Source organism: Squalius cephalus (genome assembly GCF_949319135.1).
Source record: "Squalius cephalus genome assembly, chromosome: 9".
NCBI lineage: Eukaryota > Metazoa > Chordata > Actinopteri > Cypriniformes > Leuciscidae > Squalius > Squalius cephalus.
The window spans coordinates 35,796,576-35,817,098 of NC_137130.1; the positions used below are offsets into that span (position 1 = coordinate 35,796,576).

The window sequence follows — 20,523 nt, forward strand, 5'->3', positions numbered from 1 at the left end:
TCTGACATCAAATTATGGCCTATCACGCACGTCACTAGTTCAGCGGTTTTTTAATAAATAAATTAATAGTTTTATTCAGCATAGACACATTACATTGATCAAGTGAAGACGTTTAATTTCTACTTCAAATAAATGCTGTACTTTTGAACTTTCTATTTATCAAAGAATCCTGAAGAAAATGTCTCATTGTTTCCAAAAAATAGCCGCACAACATGTTTTCAACATTGATGATAAAAATAAAGGTTTCTTGAGCAGCAAATCATCATATTAGAATGATTTCCGAAGGATCATGTGACATAGACCGGAGTAATGATGCTGAAAATTCAGCTTTGATCACAGAAATATATCAAAGGTTATTTTAAACTGTAATAATATCTCAATATCACTGTTTTACTGTATTTGATTAAATAAATGCAGCCTTATATTTACACAAGCACACAGTAAAATCACATGACAAATGTAATTTGTCTGACAGAGCATCAAGCACATGCCTAATATTGATAGACTATAATGTTTGCTTAAGCAGGTCTAATATGAGACATTTCCACTGCTGTGCTGCACAAGTAAGTTTTTGATTGTATTTTAATAGGCTTTAAATAAATAACTCTAGATTATATACACAGATATATATATATATATATATATATATATATATATATATATATATATATATATATATAGGCTATATATAATAAACATAGAAAAAAATATTTAAAACGTGTTAAAATGCCTCAGACTTAAAGCAGGCTTACTCATGGACAACTGAAAACTACACTGTGGTGTAGTCCAAGTTCAGCTGAACTATTTGCATGTCACATGGTGACAACTATCCAATCGGGTACTAGGTTATCTGACCTATGTATTTAGTCCGGAAAATAAACATAAAAGCTTAACTGTCAACGGAGACTATTCTCCGCTAACATATTTATTGGGTTTGAGTCCATATAAGACGATGAGTTAAATTACAAATCATATAGCCTACACTGTGTGCAACTAAATATGGAAGTACTAGTGGGATTGGATGAAGAGTTTAGAAGTTTTTACCCGCTCTCCAGCCGGTCTGCGTCAGGAACTCCGCTGTTCTCTTCAGCGGAACAACTTACTTCTATAAACTCCGAGTCTCTTACTCCTTACGTTTCGTTTCCAGCCCATATTGCCCCAAATTCCTCAGTCACTTATGGATGTAATTTCGGAAACAGTTGTTATTGCTGCAAAGTACCACAGAACGCTTTGTTTCCGCCTAGTTTTTTGAAACAAAGTGCGAATGGACGGTCTGAACCCGTGGATAATGGTGATGCCTCCAGATGGTTTAAGGAGTTCGCTCTCTACCAAGGTTATTCCTACCCAAGAATCCCTGCCTGTTTTGATTTACCTATAGTTCATAGAGCAGGAGATCACACACATGATACTTGTTGGACAATGGAAGACCACCAGCCATGGGACTGGTCAAACAATTGCAGCAGCAGTCAACTTTATTACTCCAAACACCAGACGCAGAGCCCGCATATCTGGAAACCATCATTGGCAGGTAAAGACTTGAGTTCTGCTCTGTGAATCACTCCTCGCCTCTCTTCATTAGTTAGGTATAAAGTCACAACTTTTTTTGGACACATTAAAGAGGCGCAAATCATGCACAAATTCTTTGATCGAAGGATCAAGAGATTTTCTCATCTTGTGTTCATTGACGGAGGATATAATCAATTTAAAACATGTTTTCTTTTTTCCTTTTCTTTTACTGTACACGCTACGGTTTGGCAGCGCCTAATTGTCAAAATCATGTCAGTATCAAGATAATTAAATAAATGAATCCTTGAAACCAGAAGCACAGATTTAGTAGCCTACGCTAACCTGAAATGAATCATGACTCATTAAAAAGCATAGGCGTTATTTTAAACATGATTTGAGTTTATTTAATTCAAATCTACATGTCGCTCTTAAAAAAAAAAAAAAAAAAAAAAAAAAAAAAGACGTTAAGGTCAATTGCGATTTCCTAAATGTTACGTCATTGTTAATCTTGGAATAATGGACAGATCTTGTAACAGAAGATTGCTTGATTGAAATGACTTGTATTTCCCCAGGGGAAAGAGTTTCGTTCTGTCAGCGCGGGAGAAAGAAACGGGTTCCTTACACAAAACTGCAGCTGAAAGAGCTCGAGCGGGAATTCACCAACACTAAGTTCATTACTAAAGAGAAGAGACTGAGGATCTCTGCTTCTACCAACCTGTCAGAAAGACAAGTAACTATATGGTTTCAAAACCGTCGAGTCAAGGATAAGAAGAAACCTAACAAAGACCTAAAATAATTGTAATCCTATTAATTAAGATTAATTCATACAATTGCTGATAGGCTATACATAGGGAAGAGTTCTCTTTAGTAATGGCTATAAGTATTATGATCTTTTTCAGTAGTCAAAGTCGCAGTTCATATGTCCAGCTTTGAGTATTGAGATTGTCATTGTATTTCAGTAGTATCAGATAAAAACAAATCTTATTTTTCAAAATAATTTAAATATTGTTAAACCATTTTTTTTGTAGCAGTATAGCCTGTTTTCTGCGCTATATCCCAGACCACTGTTCTTTCCATGCTTTCAAAATGTGCAGATTGTGTACCATATTTGTTTACATTACCAGAGTTTTATGAGGAAAATCCAGAATGCAACACTGACGTGAATAAACTGAATAATAATAATAATAAAAATGTTTCATGACATATTTCACATGTTCGACTAGAGGGAAAAACATTTGTTTGTCGGTGTTCTCTTTAACCATACAAGTATAATGACGTTGTTCTATACTGCAAATAGAATCATAATATCGTGGACAGATTTAGTTAATTTCAGCAGTACGACCGTGAATGGTTTTCCCGTAACACCAAGTAAAAAGCACGAAATAATTGTGATAATTAATTTATTTCCGCTTGCATTTGCATTATTCAGAGAGATATGCATGAATTTTATTTTGTTTATTGTCATTGCAGCTTCACTATAGGCCTACATTCAACAATGAAGCATTTGCCAAAAAAGCGCTTCCCATCCCCATTTCCATGTGATTGGCTTGAATTTAGTATTTGACAGTCGACCTATACTTTTATGTTGGCCTACTTTGATTATAACGAATGAATTCAGTAGAGGATTGATATTCTTAATATAATGGATTTAACAACTGTTGATACTTGCAATGGTGTGTATTTTTCACAATGGTGTCCAAATTAGTTAATGTGAAGAGTCAATATTGGTCAATAGGCATACCTAAGCACGACCAGACTCACAGTTATTTTGATTGAGCAGCCAAATTAAGTTGGATATTTTATCTTTTTTGATTGATAATCAATTATTGTCTTTTTTTTTCGAAAAGCAAAAAAAGACACCGTTAGCAAAAATAAAATAAAATAAATAAATAAATAAATAAATAAATAAATACACAATGCACAATTTTTGTGTTTTGCCTTTTAATAAAAAAACAAACAAACAAAAAAACAATTATATATTATAAAGATAATTTTATAATAAGATATTAAGATAATTAAGATAACTTTACAATTATATATACAGTATATATATATATATATATATATGAATCATCTTCTTTTGAAACTGGGTGTTCTCGGTGACCTTGAGACACAATGTCAGACTAAACCTTGACTTCAATAGGTCTCATGAATAATACTTGCCACAAATTCATGAAGCTGCGTCGCCATCTATAGGTCAGCATGTGCCTTGCATTAAGATCATTTATCCAAGAAATACTGTTAAGCATTTTGAGATTTTTTTCAACTGCTATGACCATTTAAAAGAGAATATCCGCTGTGAGTTTTGAAAAAAATATGTAATATAAAGGTAATCTGTCACAATTGGGAAAAACGTGCAATCCGCCATCAGAAAAGAATTCCATCGGAGGGAGCCCTGAGAAATCTCAACACAACAATAACAATTCCTAGTTCCTAGCTGTTTTATGTTTTGCCGAATTGGTCGGCGAATTCGTACAAATGGATTAAAAACGACGGCACTTAAACTTTTAAAGAACATGTTTATAGTTCTCTGTCATGCTGATTTCAGCTGTTAAAAACGACGCTGTTTCATCAAAGTATCTGCCTTTTTAAATGAATTTGAAAAGATTTAGACTGTCAAACGGATTTTCTTTCTACTGTTTTTCTGTCAAATTAAATGCACTTGGACTTGTTTTTGGTAAATCTGCGCCTGGACTTTGACCTTGAACTATACTGATGTAGGCTACTAGGCTACCATATCCTTTCCATGTAGGCTACATTTTTTTTTAAGGTTGAACGGATGAGAGTTCTGTGTTTTCAACACGCAATAGAACGTGAAACACTCTAAAGCAATCCCATTTTAAAGGTTTTCATGCGTTTACTGGACTCGTAAAAAGTGGGAGGTTGTACTGTCTCCACTCTTTCCGGAAATTGCCTGTTTACAATAGTCATTTTGTCTGCTCCTTCATATGTGCACTTTCTTTAAAACGTGTTTTGGATCATCTGGACAAACCTTTAGGTAAGATAAAAAATGACTTTCATACCCTGACCTACTCTAAAATTTTAGAAACCGACAACAAAGATTATCCGACGACATCTAAATGTTTAATTTCTTGCACCGATAGCTCGGCACCTCAAGACCAACAATCGACTCAAAGTATTTTTTTTAAAACGAATTTAGATATCAGCCAACCAATGACGAAATCTTAAAAAATAATTGAATTGGTAGCTATTTAAAATTGTATAATACTGTATCAAAGTTATAAAATATCAAAACCTTTTTCGTTTACACCAAAAATGTGTAATCATGCGTTTGTGAGCTTAACATTTATAGATGGCCTTTCAAAGTTAGGCTTAAAAACAGTATGCATTATAAGCTCTATTTGGCTTTATCCCCGTATTTATTTCACATTTATTTGTGTAGAGCTTTTCACAATACATATTGTTTCAAATCAGCTTTACTAAAAAATACATTGTTTCTACATTACAATTCAGAGTAATCTGTTATCAGAGGTGACTGTGTCAAAGAAATGTCCATATGTCAGAAATGTCCAGTTCTGAGATAATACACTGTAAAAAAATAAATTAAAAAAAGGAATCAGTTGACTTACCTGATTATAAACTTAATGCGTAATGTAAACTTGACAATTCCACTTAACTTTTTTTTTTTTCCAATTACGCATGAAATTTCTTTACTTAATTTTAAGGCAACGGGTTTCCTCACTCTTTAAGTCAACTGATTACTTTTTACAGTGTACAAATCAGTTAGCTGTTTTATTTTAGCTGTATTAATTTAGACAAGCAATGATCTCATTAAAGCAGTTATGACAAGTTGTGATCATAATAATTAGGCTACAATATATAGAATATTTGGCAGTTGTGATCATAATAATTAGGCTACAATATATAGACAATTTGGCAGTTGTGATCATAATACTACAGGCTACAATATATAGAAAATTTGGCAGTTATGTTTACGATATAACACAAACGCGGTTCTTTTGAAAGTCCATGTAGCCATTTCCTCAGAAATGCAGCATTGTAATATTTTTTTATTACAAATGTATTGTGTGTGTGTGTGTATAAATTATAGCACAGGTCGGTTAACAATTAAACATTTATTTGTATATCGCTTTTCACAATACAAATTGTTTAGAAGCAGCTTTGCAGGATGTTGTACTATAACAGAACGTTATGTATTTGTATGTTATTTATTAAAAGCTACAAATTAAGTTTCAGACACTTGATTGAAAGTCATACCACAATCCGTTTTTGCCCCCGTAAGGCTTATGTGGCACGAATATCACTCTGTATCCTTAAATTGTTAATAAAATATATCTGTATGCTTATGTGAGATATATTTTAAAGAACTGTCAGGGTTTTCTGACTACATTACAGCAAAATGCATTTTAAATAAATAAGGACAATTAAGGACAAAGGCATATTATTGGGGATTGTTATTGATCTTATGATAAATAATGACAGACGTTACAGTTGCATCAAGAAAAAATGTTCAAGGAAACTAAATATATGCGTTTCTTTCTGACTTTGCAGCACTACTAGTCACGTGGGCGTGGCTAAACATTTTACTTTGCATATCACGTGATGGTGCATTAACAAATCAACAATTACCTTGCTCGTATTCTTTAGGGGTAACTAAAAACGGTTTTAAGACGCGTTCGGGCGAGCTCGTGAGAAATGTGCGAGCACAATCTCCTTAGCTCTGGCTATGTTGCTCCCCTTTTGAATTTTCACTCTCCCGACTCCCTGTACCTCCAAAACCTGCGAGGCAATGGAGTCCATCTATCTGGCCTTCCGCAGATGTCCTACAGTAGAAGTGAGGTGTGCTCGCTCCCGTGGACTTCTCCAAATGCGTGCACTCCTCCGGCCCAGAGCCGCGCCTACAGTGGCTTCGCTCAGCCGTTTTTCAGCAATTCAACCGCTGTGAGCGCTAGCCTCAAAAAGGGCTCACTGGAGGAATCCGGGAGGTACTACTTCCAAGATGTCAGCCACAAATCAGAGGAGCCAAGTCGACCTAATGCAGCTTACGCAGGAGAGCAGAGCTCTGGCTGCAACGAAGTTTCAAACTTGGAAAGGCGACAGCAGAACAGGGTTGAGCCGATTGAACTGACCTCCATCGACCAGCCAGTGACCGATGCTTCAAAGGCTCCAGTCCAACCATCACTTAACAGCCAGACTAGGTCAGCCTTCTCTGATGGTACGCAAATTCTACCTTGACCCTGCCTATAGATGCCATTCTCTAACCTTGATTTCAGCGTATTTTACTATGTAGACTTGTGTTTATTGTGTGCAATTGCAACACGATCTCATGAAAATGCGTATTTATAGCACGAATTGTATTTATCGTGCAATTTATACGCAAAATACAGTTTGTACGTGCACGTGCAGTTTGTACACTGTAAACCCATATGCACGTAAAAACACTTTTTTTGCGTATAAATTACACGATAAATACAATTCGTGCTATAGATACGCACTTTCATGCTTGCTTTGTTCAGTTATAGACTTTGTATAGTTATAAACTATTTCAGCCACTCTTCATTTTTCAGAACTTTTGTTTTCACACAATAGCCTACTGTCTGATTCCTTATGCTCCACGATATAGCATTTTAAATGTACCGGGGTCAACAGAGTTGTGGTTGTCTTTAAGAGTTAGCGTTTTAAGATGAAGATACTGATTCAGTAACATGAATGATGATGAGTGTATTTTTTTCTTTCTTCCCTCCTCCTCAGGACTACCATGGTGTCCCTCACAGGTGAGATCAAGAAAGAAGAGAAAACCTTACACGAAGCCACAGTTAGCCGAACTGGAGAACGAATTTATGATTAATGAATTCATAAACCGACAGAAACGAAAGGAGCTTTCGGACAGATTGGAACTGAGTGATCAGCAAGTGAAAATCTGGTTTCAGAATCGCAGGATGAAGAAAAAAAGACTTATGATGCGCGATCATACCTTCACCATATACTAATTATTACTTTCCAACAATTGTAGGGTTTGTTTTTTAGGTGGTGACATCATTCATACAAGAGACTTTTCTTGCTAGTCCACCAAATCTGGAAACGATTTTCTCCCGAACACCCATGAAATGTAATTTAATGTTCAAGTTGAATATATTGAAATTGATATTTATTTGGCATATCGCTGCATTTATGTGTCTGCTGTATGTGTTTGGTGGAAAAACGAGAATTCCAAAGTTGTAATGTTAGCTTGCTTTAAATAGCCTAAAAAAAAGAATGCTTTGTAGTTTAGAACAGCAGCAAATTTAGAATAGAGACGTGTATATTTAATTGATGACATCATTTAAAACTACTCTGGGCTGCTAACATATAACTGGGAGTCATTACATTTTTAATACATTTTGATAAAACCTAATTTGTATCTTGCGATCTGAAAACGTACATTTTACTTTTGTTGCGTTTTTAATCAAAACTGATGTGTAATATTTATTAAGTGTTCTTGTAAATTCTGCATTATATTAAACTTCTGTATTCTTGTGTGATATTTGTCTTGTTTTATTTAAGTGGGTGTTTCTAAAATGCGCTAATAAAGTCCAAGCTCAAGTTCGATCTTTCTTCTGTGAATCTATATTATTTTATATTTTCTTATAGAATTAAACTACTAATTTAAATAGAAAACTAAGTGCTGTAACTGTTTATGCATTAAGGGTGTATATGTAAAGGGAAAATGTATGACTAAACATCATTTTAACAGTATATTTACATTTGTAGAAATGTAGCGTACACAATGTAAAAATGTATTAATGTAGCTCTTTTTATGTTTGCTTTAAGAAATAAGTTCAAACTGCGGTCAATTATTCTTATTTCTACAAATTAACTTGCTGATGGAATAATTTGAAAAGAGAGTATACGGAACAGGTAAAGAGGTATTAGTATTATCTTAGTTGCATGTATGCGTGATACAAAGACACAACTCGCGCATACCAAATACGAAAACTTGCCTATATTTTTAATACCAGCATGATAAACATGTGACATGTATTATATACTTTGTAATTCCAAATTTTTTTAATCCACATATTCTGTGTTTTCTATATACTTCACTTTCTGTTTATTTGCAAGGTATTTTGGTAAACAATGTGGTACAATAGTAGCTGATTAATAATTTAAGAGTAGCCTAGTTTGACAAAAGGCAGCCTAATAGTAATGAGTAGGCTAAATAAAACCAGATAAATAAATAATTATTTTTATTATTGCCTATAGGCCTATATATTTACCTAACAAAATCTTTACTCTCTGCAGACTAAACTCTAAATTATAGGCATGGCTGCACTGTACACTTTCACCAAATGTGTTTAAGTATTTTCATTAATATCAGGTATTATCATTATTTTAATTTAAAATAAATGTTTTCTACCTATCAATGAAAGAGTGAATGAATCAATCAACTATTCAATATTACAAAGGTAAGTTTGGTCCAAGTTAATTATTAATAATAATTCCTTTAAAAGTTAAAAGCAAGCGGAGAGTAAATATATTGATGGCTCTGCCAGACGTCCTGCGACCGCTGTAGAAACTGGGGGCGCCAATACAAAGTTAAGGTCAAGTTAGTGGCTTTCTTGCACTGACATTCTTTCTACTAAGAATACTTTGCGCATTTAAAAAAAAAGTTTGCAAGAAGCAATTTTGAGCTCTCACATATGGCCAAACCGCGTGACATAACTTGTTTTGATGCGCTACCATTTAATAGCCTACTATTAACAAAGTTAGCTTCATATTATTGCGAAAAAAATATTTTCTTTTCTTTTCTTTTTTTTTTTCTGTTTAAACAAAATCTTTGGACATCGTCTGGTAAACGGATTCATATTTTGTTGGGCTCTAAAACTTTTGGGTTCTACCCAGAACAAAGAAGCAGCAAATGAAAAAGTCTTAAGTATGAATCGCAAGATACAAGATAGGCCACGCGTTCTTCGTTAAGAAAGCGCGATACAGCTTCTATTTACGAAAATAAAAATGAAATTGTAAAACTGTGGAAATGATTTAAGGTGTTTCTTGAGTGTTACCGCGCAAATTTAAGTTCTCATTTCGAATTCTTAAATTAACTAAAGATAATATTATGGTTAGGCTACTATTTGCATGTTACCAGATTATTATATCTATATTTTTAAATAAACCAGATTTTTATTTTATTTAAAAAAACACCAGGCTGTACAAAATAATATAGTAACTTTGGTTGTTTATTTGTTTTATAAGCTTAACAACGCCATTTTTGTGTTATAGTATATGAGACATGTAGATCTGGAGGAACAAAAAAAAAAAAAAGGAATAACGGTAAATATGCATTTTTTTTATACAGTCTCTCGGTAGGAATGTACCAGTCAGTGTTTACCTCCACCCAGGACAGTACACCATTGCACATCCTTTTGTCTGTGCAATAAAATGATTTGGCTGACGGTTATTGGTGATTGCCGGCTGCGCATTGTCTCAGACCACAGACGTTCAAAGCCAGAACAGTTGTTTTGTACTTGGCAGTGTGAATCAGTGTATCTCTTCCTTTTGATCACTGTGTTACTACAAGCTTTACTGGAATACTAAATCGGACTAAATGCAGATTTTACTTCAAGCTAAAACAGAAAGGTACAGTTCTAAATGTTATTACACTTTACATTGACCTTTGTCGTTTTTTGGAAAAGCATTCTTGTACAATGTTTACATCGTGACTAAATTTGGACTTTCTGTAGACTGTGTAGAATAAACAGAAAATCTGTTTTCGCTGCCTTGCAACAACTATATTTGGTGAACTGCATTAGGCTACGTTTCTCTCGTTTTCTGTCTCACCTCTCAAATCTTATTTTCCTTTTTCCCTTTCTCTTTTTCATTATTTCCTATGACGTGTCTCGTATGTAGCCTAAGGTATAACAGGATATGGACTTTAAATTTCCCCAGAATTTCAGTAAAATAGCATATTACAGGTTTAGAAAAGAGATGCAGCAATTCATATAATAACAGCTTGCAAATCTCAATTTCCGGGTAGGCTTTAAGGTGAGAGACTAAAAATTTTTGCTTCATAGTCAAAGTTTTCTTTCGGCCGTGAGGTTAAGTGGTTGGAAAACCTAGAAAAATATAAAAAATAAAGCAATTGAATAATACAACTTGATGTCGCACATTTGAAAAAAAAAAAAAAAAAAAAAACATTGTTTAACGCTTCGATGAAGGTCTTTTATTTAATTACCTATTGCATTATTTTAAACAACATATTTGACGTGGTATTTCTGTGATTGTTTACTAATGCCTTGCAACACATGGGGGAATTAACATGGGAGTTTCAAAAATGTAGGCAACCAATGACCTGCCTCATGCGGTTACATATGAGTCGCTCACTTAATGACTGATATTGATATATGGTAATTTTTTTTTTACCGGATCACATGACACAATTACCTCAAGAATCGATCAAGATGAATTGCACGTCAGCGTACGTTTCCGATTTTTTCTTCCTCGCGAGTCCTATCCACACGCATATGGTGCAATAGATGGGCAAAGTTTAACAGTCAAGCTGACGATTTTTCCTCTCTAAGGCTAAAGCGAGCAATGACCGACTACGATGATCGCGGCAACTGTGCATCTAATATGTATTTACCGTACTATGTTCATGATTTCTCGTCGGTCTCATCGTTTTTACCACAAACAACGTCGTGTCAAGTAAATTTCCCCTATTCCTCGAACATAGCGCAAGTCCAACCTGTTCGTGAAGTGACTTTCAGGGACTATGGACTGGATCATCCGAGCAAATGGCATTACAGGGGCAATTACGCTTCGTACTATTCAACGGAGGAGATAATGCACCGAGATCTCCTACAGTCAACAAACAGAGCGGAAATTATTTTCAAAAACGATTCCGTGTATAGCCACCATCACGGTGGTAATAGCTCCTCGTGCAATTTCTTCACCAACGTCGGCCGAAACGGGGTACTTCCACAAGAATTTGATCAGTTCTTTGAGACTGCGAACTCGGAGAAGCCCAACCCTGAGCAGTCCGAACAAAAGCCAGATACAAGTGTCCCCGGAGATGTTGCATGCAATGTGTCTACAGATAGCGCGGAGCAGACCAAACAAGACCCTACAGAAACCCTGGAGGAGGAATCCTCGATATCAACCTGCGATGAAGAAAAGAACAACGGCTCAAGTAGGTTTACGCGTCTAACGCGGTTCAGTCTACCCTAAAGCTTTTATGTGGCACTTTATAAGCATGCAAAAGTTTTTATATAGCTTGTAAGATTCTCTTTGCAGTCGTAAAAATGTTTAATATGGGGAAGGCGCTTTCGTCGGATCATATAGGCTAGCCTACTCAAAACATTTCGTTTATGAACTGTTGTAAAGACTGAAATTATAGTCGCGATTGAAATCGAGAAAGACCGCACTTTCTTAGATAGAAAGCCTGTTCTATTTTCAGCCTGTCGCTTGTTTCAGTGTTATGCAACATTATCACCAAATATTTTAACTTAAAAGCGAAAGACTTTTAATCAAATCGAAAATACACCGACGGGCTACTCATGTGCGCGTGCGTTTGGACGTAAATGTGTGTGTGTGTGTGTGTGTGTGTGTGCATGCGATTGTGGGCCGTTTGCGTGCTTGTGTATATTTCATGTAGCAGTGTTTGTCTCGTTGTATTGCCTCTGTAAACATACTTTCGTTTTCCGAGTGTTTTGTCTGCATGTGTAGTTCGGATTAAACTAAAGTTTTATATGAAAACAAATTAGGCATTAGTATCCGAAGTGTCGGATAGACTCTAACTTTCAAAGCCATCTGCAGAAACATCTGCCGTTGTAGAGTTCAAATTCATTGCAATGTAATCAAGTTGCGTTTCTTTTTGTAGGTGCAACAAAGTCCAGAAAAAAGAGGTGCCCATATACGAAATACCAGATCCGAGAACTTGAACGAGAATTCTTTTTCAATGTGTACATAAACAAAGAGAAGCGTCTGCAGTTGTCAAGAATGCTCAGTCTTACAGACCGACAAGTGAAGATTTGGTTCCAGAACCGAAGGATGAAAGAGAAAAAGATGAACCGAGATCGTCTCCAGTATTTCACTGGAAATCCATTGTTCTGAGAGTCATGATATACTTGCCGCTTCGGGAGACGATGGCTATCCTGTTGTGTCATGATTGTGGGACATCATCCATTCGTCGGACACATGACTTATTTTCACGTCAACGCTGTATTTTACTATGCAAAATACTTGCTATCTAAAATGAATTTTATCCGGAATTAAAATTCTGCACAAATTATCTACAACAATGAATCCGCAGTGAGGGAAATAATCAGTTATCAGGAACAGGTACCTCGACAATCTCTTCATACTCTGTGATAATGCCATTGAAATTCAGTAGCTTTGTATTTGTATTTATTTATTGTATTTTTGCATTCTCACATTGTAGGCAACCTTTGGTTACATCCAATCAATAATTACATTGAGTTAGAGCTGTGTATGCATTTATTCGTTTGAAGCATGTAATGTATCTATGTATTAAATAAAAATACAGCAAGTTATTTGCAGATTTTTTATTAATTGTTGTGACGTGTCTTTGTGTGTATGATGTTAGTGCGCGCAACATAATGCGTTATTTAACAGTTATTTATTTTCATTAAATAAAATTATTTTACAGAGTTGCGTTTCAAACTGTTAGGCCTACTCATTTTCCAGATGAATGTTAGTTTTGATTATTACAGATGAAGAAGGAAAGCGAGATGGAGAGAGAACAATTTCCAATGGTAACTTTTATAGGTCTTTGACAAATTTCTATCCTTGTATGTTGTTTTACACTAAGGCTATTTACTAAACCTTGAACAGTCTAGACAGTACAATAAACTCTGGGCAGTAAATTAAATTGGGGCTATTGGACCCTCTATCCACTTCAACTGTGACTTTGCCCTGAAACACAAAGGGTGCAGATGTTTTCTTTTTTCTGTCTAGAAAGAGAAGAACTGAGTACTATGTGAACAGATAAGAGTGAAAATCTAATAATAGGCTACGTGTTATCTTACAAAAGAGGACTAGTCTTCGAATTGAACTATAAGGCCTATGCGTTAGACATCACCCCATTTCGACAAGCTTATTTCTGTTTACGTCAAATGTAGTACGCGAACACTTACCGTCTTGAACACAGTGGTTTACAAAGTTCGATTTCGTCAACAACTTCGAACGTCAAAAGAAATATTGTATTTGAACTTCTGTTACGTCAAGGTCGTCACCCTTAACCTTATCGAATAAGTAAAGGCGCCTTTTTTGCGGTTCTCTTTGAAAAACTACGCCCTCTCAGAGCCGCCGCAGTGCAGCACGTCCAATATGGCCGCCGCATCCCCTCAATCCCACTGATCTGCCTTCAAAGGCCTTCACACTGATACTTCCTGTACTATAGGTTAAACACTGCACATAGCCGCCGTTAAGCCTGGTGAAATGCTGTGTAAAATAAAACCATATAATACAACCAAATCCTCCATAATGTTTTTCTCCTACAAATGGGATTTAGGCAAGGGTAACAATGCAGTAAAAGTCTACACTGTTTACGTTTAGAGCCTCAGTGGTGTTTTCTTAAGATTATGCTATACCCTAAGAACCAAAAAGCTCCCAAAAGACTGTTGGTGCAGAAATTAATCTTATCAGCGGACATATAGGCCTACTGTAAAGAATCGGCTACCTCGGTGGAGTCAGAATATGCTGGAGATGCAAACCCGATATTTGCAGTGGAGGCAAACGGAGAATCGTAAGCTTTTGTTTCCTAGATATGTGTTACCTAAATCTCTCAGCCATATGTACTGGAAATTCCGTTTATAATTACAAATTAACACTGTATTGTTGTGAGTTTTATAATAGGCTACTCTGCCAGTAATTAAGGAATCTTAACATTGACAACCCCTTTATTTATGTATATTTTGTTGATGCTGCTTGAAGCCACGAGAGGGCGAACTCACAGCAATGATCGGACCTGGTGCTGTGTGTAATCCAAGTGCAGTTTTCCTCTTAAACAATGACTATGATCTTGAGCGGAGTTATGTGATCTAATCTAATGTTTTTACGCCCGTTTACTGGCGGTATGTTATTATTGAGATTCACTCTTATTCTCAATTAGATTTACCCTGTTGCATCAGATCTCAGAATAACCTGAAAACCGGGAAAATATATGAAGAGTTCAGATGCAAAAGCCTCTAAGTGCCATCTGAAATTTTCTTCTAGAATGATAATTTTTATCAAGCTCGTTTATTTAAGTTCAGTAATTTCACTTAAATGGCAATTAATAGGTCATTTTCATTGCCATTTAAGTGAAATTACTGAACTTAAATATACGAGCTTGATAAAAATGATCATTCTAGAAGAAAATTTCAGATGGCACTTAGAGGCTTTTGCATCTGAACTCTTCATATTTTAGTCACGTACGGAGGGTATCTTCATCTGCATAGTTGAGGAGACAATTTCAGTAAACATTTTCTTCATAGTCTCAGAGGTTAGCGTGCCTCTTTACAGTCCCCTCTTTTGGAAATGTCCCCTTCGATAAAGAAACCATACAGAACCATCACCACCACCATTATTATTATTATTATTATTATTATTATTATTATTTGTCGTTTTTGTTGTTATCCTTAATTTAGCTATCGTATTACGACTGATTATGGCAGATAGATTTTGTAAGGGTTTAACCATCGTTTAGCTTTATTATATAGCCTAAACAGTTCGCTGGAAGACTGCAGGCTTGTGTGTAAAAAAGTACAATTAAATATTCCTAATATCTCAAATGATACATGGATCATAACAGCTATAGTCCACTACTTATTTAGGAAATGTATTAAACTGTACACGCATCTACATCCTCTTATCTTAGATCTATTTTTTATTTTTATTTATTTATGTATTACACATAAAGGTGAACCAACAAATTAAATAACCAAACACTCTTTAGAAGATGTAATTATAGGCTTTTTAGAGTATTTGCATTTAATTTAATAACCCAGATTAATCATTTGAAAGGTTTAATCTTGAACACTACCAATATGCTTGGTGTTTATGTGTGTTTTCAGATGTCAGTCCTCTGCAGTGATTCTTATTTATTTATTTGTTATTTATCTGGAAGATTTGTCAGCTTGCAATTTTTAGTAGGAAACCCACTGATTTAGCGCGTACATGCATTCTTTTTTGTCTTTATGCTTTATTCAAAATTATGTAAAGAAACCGTGCGCCGTTACGTTTACCTAAAATCAAGATTTCTATAAAATAGTTAATGGCTCATTATAGCTAATTTGATATTTTAGGATTTTGTGTACATGACGATATTATTGGTTTGTGATAATAGTTTACACCCTTGTAACAAGCACATTGCAAATGATTCATTCAGCGGCATATAAAGATAGCAATATCATTTAATTATCCTTGCGCATTTTCAATGTATCCAGTTCTTAAGCAGAGATAATATTATATCCTTTATAAATGCTGTTAAATTCTGCAAACGTATTTGCGTATTTAGTTATTGCGAATAATATACTCTACATGTTTTTCCCACAATAATTTTATAATGATGCATAGGCCTATAACATGTTTTCGCTGAGTGAAAATGCAGGTATTTCTAAAGTCAATGTTAAAATGCGTTTATAGTATATCGGCCTATTTTACAAGACACATGGCATACTAATTGATTAACTCCACTCTGCACATATGAAAGAACTGCATTAATTACACAAAACAGTAAAGCCGTTTAAACATTTGACTTGCGCTATAGCCTATATTTTGCAAATATATAAACGAATACCTTACATCCTTATAATGATAATGTGACTGATAACGTGATAAAATACACTGACTGGCTATGATTTAACAAGCAGGGTTTCTTCAAGGTTTCTTTTATTTAATTTTGAAAATAGCAGCAAACAACAATCAATGTAGTCTATTACATGAATTATTAAGAAGTAATAACATTTGAATTTCCTTTGTGTCCGACAAAAAGGCCAATGTGGAAAACATGCAAAATCAGATGTGTCTATTAAAACATAATTCATGATAAAAACAAACATAGAAAGGATTAATCACAATTTTGTTTTTCCCTCTTAATCGAGTCAGCGGTGTTTAGGCCCGCGTACACCGGCTCATTTTGTTCTGCATAGTCCTCTGCATTTTGCCTCGTGAACTACGAGAACTCTTCAGACATTTCCTATCTTGACCTTGAATTGGAATTTAAAGGTAGCTATACAAAATAGTCTGTGCTAAATGCAATAATTCACTTTCCTTGTTCTTGCTCTTTGCTTAACAGCAGGCCAATATATGAGTCCAAGTTTTCATTTTATATATTTTCCTGAAATGGATTTAACAACGTTATTTCGGCAGTCTTGAAACCAATTTCAAGTCCTTGTTCTAGGTGTCGCTGTTGACCACGTCTGAAACTTCAAATCATGTGTCAATGCGCCCACGTGACGGGGAAGAGCCTGCGTCTCAAGGCCATTTTCAAATTTCATTGGTGAGAGTGTCATGTGGTTGCAGAGAGACTCGCTGGTTATACGGGGATTGTTTTGCTAGATATGTCAGCTTACAGAGGACACTTCTCTGCTTCTTAAAAAAAAGAAACTCTCCAAAATGTCCTTTCCCAACAGCTCTCCTGCTGCAAACACGTTTTTGGTAGATTCCTTGATTGGGGCGTGCAGAACAGATTTTTATTCCAGCAGTAACATGTACATGCCAGCCACTGCAGAAATGGGAACCTATGGAATGCAAACCTGTGGACTCCTGCCGTCTCTTGGCAAACGGGGGGAAGTAAACCACCAAAACATGGGCATGAACGTCCACTCGTACATACCTCAAACTGATACCTGGGCAGATCCAAGCAGGTCCTGCCGATTAGAGCAACCGCTCAACCAGATGTCCACCTGCACATTTTCACAAAACATTAAAGAAGAGACTAACTGTTGTATGTACTCCGACAAGAGAGCAAAGGTCAGTTCGTCTGAGATACCCGCGTACTCCAACCTGATCCCCGAATCATGTTCCGTTGAGAGTCCCGAGATCCCGGTCCCTGGATATTTTAGACTAAGTCAAACTTACGCGACGGCGAAAAACCCGGACTATGACAACGAGACGATGAGCCCAAACACTACGTTAATGCAGCTGAACAGGGTGACTCCAAAGTCGCAGTCAACGCCCTTTGTCGAGGTGGAAAAGAAGCTTGCGCTCGATCGGGACACAAGGAGCTCTTCCCCGGCGCAGAGTCCAGATCCCAAACTCAGCTCGCTGGAGGAGAAGCATTGCTCAACTGAGGCGTCTGTCTCCAGCCCTGAATTGCCACACAGAGAAACCAAAGGTGAGTACAATAAACGGATTAATCGCGTCTTGGTGTAACGCGAACGCTCTAGCATCATAAAACCCAATATAAAACACAAACAGCCCGAAAGTCGTAATGTTTAATGGGAGTCTTTCTCAGGTTGCAGTAAAAGCCCTAACAGGAAACGGCGCTGCGAGGGCGCGTTAACATCAAATACCTTTTGTTGCAAGTGACTTGACATTCTTCTTTGGTCAATATAAGAACAGCATTGGTGAAATGTATTTGTGACTTAATCCATTCAGCACGAGAATGAATGCTCTTTTGATGTAGAAATCATTCATTGCTATTTATTTGATACTGACTGAGGAGTTCAATATAGTAAAGTCCTATTTCTGGTGCAGTATCTGAAAACTGCATATATAAAAGTGCATTGGTTATAACATGATGTAATGACTTAGGCTATATATAAAAAGACAAGATCCTGTGTTAACCAAACGCAAAAAAACAGAAACAAAACATTAAAATTCATTAAATAAAATGACGTGGTAGAGATTAACCAACACTTGAATACTGGTAACTTGTGGGCCACATGGACAATTATATATATTTTGACTCAGTACGTTAGCCTACTTCTAATGACCTGTAAGTGTAGATTTAATTATGACAGCCGTTTTAACAAACGTAGCCTATGCCGTCTATGTTTTTATGTAGAAATAAAACGTGTCCTATTTTCCCTGTTTGTTTGGCTGATTCTGTCTTCTGACATTCTGTCCTTTTTGTTTTTGCAGAATCCAAAAACGACACACCGACGAGCAACTGGTTGACCGCGAAGAGCGGAAGGAAAAAAAGATGTCCATACACAAAACACCAGACCTTGGAATTAGAAAAAGAATTTTTATTCAACATGTACCTGACTCGGGAGCGCCGTCTAGAGATAAGCAAAAGCGTCAACCTTACTGACAGACAAGTGAAAATCTGGTTCCAAAACCGCAGGATGAAACTTAAGAAGACGAGTAGAGAAAATCGCATCCGTGAACTGACGTCCAATCTTACTTTTTCGTGAGAATGCAAACAAGTGCAGATCAAAAACTTATCACCCTCATTTCGGTCAGTCTATGTTCTCCTGTATAATGATGACATGAGGGCAGTGTGCATTGTTTTGGCTACTTTCACGTTCCAATGTTGTGATCGTTGCTGAATACTTGTCATTTGTTGCTAGATCTTTGATTGCATTTGAAATGTGAAGCCTGGTGTAATTTCATATGTTTCACAGGGTATAAAAGTGGTGTAAGGTCTTAATTTATAAAAGAAGAACAGGCTGTTCCAAGCGGTTTCATTTTAGCGGGAACAGAGCAAAAATGTGGCGCCAAAAAGCCATGACTTTGGACATGAAAGCACATTCGAAAGTGAAGATCTCCCATTCTTTCTCCAATGCAAACGTACATTTATCTGAAATAATTACGTTTAAAGATTTCTGTATAATAGATGTTTAAATATGTCTGTATAAGTGCATGTTTGTGGCATGTGGTCAGTGGACTAATAAATTGATAATGTCATAATAGTGTTTTGGTGTAATATTTGGTGTAGTGTTTCTAAACCACAGCTTAATAAAGATCATGTCTCGCCCCTCCCCCTTACAAACACACACACACCCCTAAAGATAAATTACAAAGGTAAATATTTTCTTCTTCAAAGATAAATTAGCAAATACAAACTAATATACAAATAGGGGTACATGTCAATTGTCGTTTATTTGAAAAATGAATCACACTGTATGTTCTGATTACCAAAAATGGACTGTTGTGTTCTGAAAAAAAAAAAAAAAAAAAAAAAAAAAAAAACGTGTAAGTTTTTACTAAATAGAACCTTAACTTAATTCAAAATACTAAAATGTAACCCTGTAACCTTCAAACTTCAACGTCAATATCCCAAATTTCAAATTATGATACGCCAAAAAAAAGAAAAATAAATAATAATAATAGTCCAAATCAGGCAAACCAGAAGCACATAGAGGTTTGGTAAACTATAGGTGAAAATGATTTGGTCCGTCAATCCATACATTCATAAACAACATTTTGTTTAAAAGTTGTCATGCCTAATTATTTTCGTCTTTTAATACCGATCCTTCCAAGCGTCTAAAAAAAGTATATTTCTAGCATCGCCCACTCACTCTCTATAATGTGCGCACACAAACACAATGCCATACACCCCTGTAGGCACATTCTAAGATGTGTTCAAGTGTGTGGTCACAGATGGAAACACAGATTATCATTTTGACCGAAATTGTAACGGCTGAGCTCTCAGTGACAACTTGTCGACAAATAAGCTAAACCACATGGTTTTCTTCACACAAATTATTTTCTCAAATTAAGATGAAATATGTAATGCATTCGTCTATATTTTGTATTTCCTTGTGTTTACATTTCCCTTGACTTAATCCCTTTTTACACAAATGATCTATTCTATTTTATCTATATATAAACTTCTATTATTTTGGTAGATTAACATTTTTACCACCAGTAATTCAATCTCGACGAAGGCTACATTGTTATCTAAAAAGATCCCAATATTGCTGTATTATTATTGTTATTAATGATAAACACATAGGTCAAGACACTTTGAAATACCAAGAGTCTGTTTTATTAAGGGAACATTAATACATAATCAAATGCACCTCATAAAATTTTTATTGATACACATAAAATACTATGACTCTCTTTTGAATAAGTACCAAAAATATACAAATGTTTCTTCCAGTG

At 35.5% G+C, this 20,523-nt stretch overlaps 4 protein-coding genes across 8 annotated transcripts; all 4 read left to right on the forward strand.

Annotated features, from left to right (window-relative positions):
- The first annotated feature begins 865 nt into the window (after nucleotides 1–865).
- Nucleotides 866–2,660, forward strand: hoxd13a (homeobox D13a). Its single transcript, XM_079881148.1, has 2 exons — nucleotides 866–1,528; nucleotides 2,079–2,660. The coding sequence occupies exons 1-2, from the start codon at nucleotides 1,000–1,002 to the stop codon at nucleotides 2,300–2,302; spliced, it is 753 nt and encodes a 250-aa protein (XP_079737274.1). The 5' UTR covers nucleotides 866–999; the 3' UTR covers nucleotides 2,303–2,660.
- Nucleotides 2,661–3,625: 965 nt separating this feature from the next.
- On the forward strand, nucleotides 3,626–7,984 carry hoxd12a (homeobox D12a). 4 transcript variants are annotated; one of them, XM_079881144.1, is made up of 3 exons: nucleotides 3,626–6,703; nucleotides 7,240–7,262; nucleotides 7,516–7,984. In XM_079881144.1, exons 1-3 carry the CDS (start codon nucleotides 6,184–6,186, stop codon nucleotides 7,708–7,710), a joined length of 738 nt encoding a protein of 245 aa, XP_079737270.1. In that variant the 5' UTR covers nucleotides 3,626–6,183; the 3' UTR covers nucleotides 7,711–7,984. The 4 variants fall into 4 exon arrangements, with proteins under 4 accessions (XP_079737270.1, XP_079737272.1, XP_079737269.1 ...); XM_079881146.1 differs by having other exon boundaries at nucleotides 3,626–6,686; nucleotides 7,516–7,687; XM_079881143.1 differs by having other exon boundaries at nucleotides 3,626–4,504; nucleotides 6,040–6,703; nucleotides 7,240–7,655.
- Nucleotides 7,985–9,717: 1,733 nt separating this feature from the next.
- Nucleotides 9,718–19,548, forward strand: hoxd10a (homeobox D10a). 2 transcript variants are annotated; one of them, XM_079881760.1, is made up of 3 exons: nucleotides 9,718–10,104; nucleotides 16,868–17,803; nucleotides 18,553–19,548. In XM_079881760.1, exons 2-3 carry the CDS (start codon nucleotides 17,083–17,085, stop codon nucleotides 18,825–18,827), a joined length of 996 nt encoding a protein of 331 aa, XP_079737886.1. In that variant the 5' UTR covers nucleotides 9,718–10,104; nucleotides 16,868–17,082; the 3' UTR covers nucleotides 18,828–19,548. The 2 variants fall into 2 exon arrangements, with proteins under 2 accessions (XP_079737886.1, XP_079737885.1); XM_079881759.1 differs by lacking the exon at nucleotides 9,718–10,104 and adding an exon at nucleotides 16,495–16,692.
- Nucleotides 10,674–13,035, forward strand: hoxd11a (homeobox D11a). Its single transcript, XM_079881761.1, has 2 exons — nucleotides 10,674–11,653; nucleotides 12,344–13,035. The coding sequence occupies exons 1-2, from the start codon at nucleotides 11,059–11,061 to the stop codon at nucleotides 12,574–12,576; spliced, it is 828 nt and encodes a 275-aa protein (XP_079737887.1). The 5' UTR covers nucleotides 10,674–11,058; the 3' UTR covers nucleotides 12,577–13,035.
- Nucleotides 19,549–20,523: the final 975 nt, after the last annotated feature.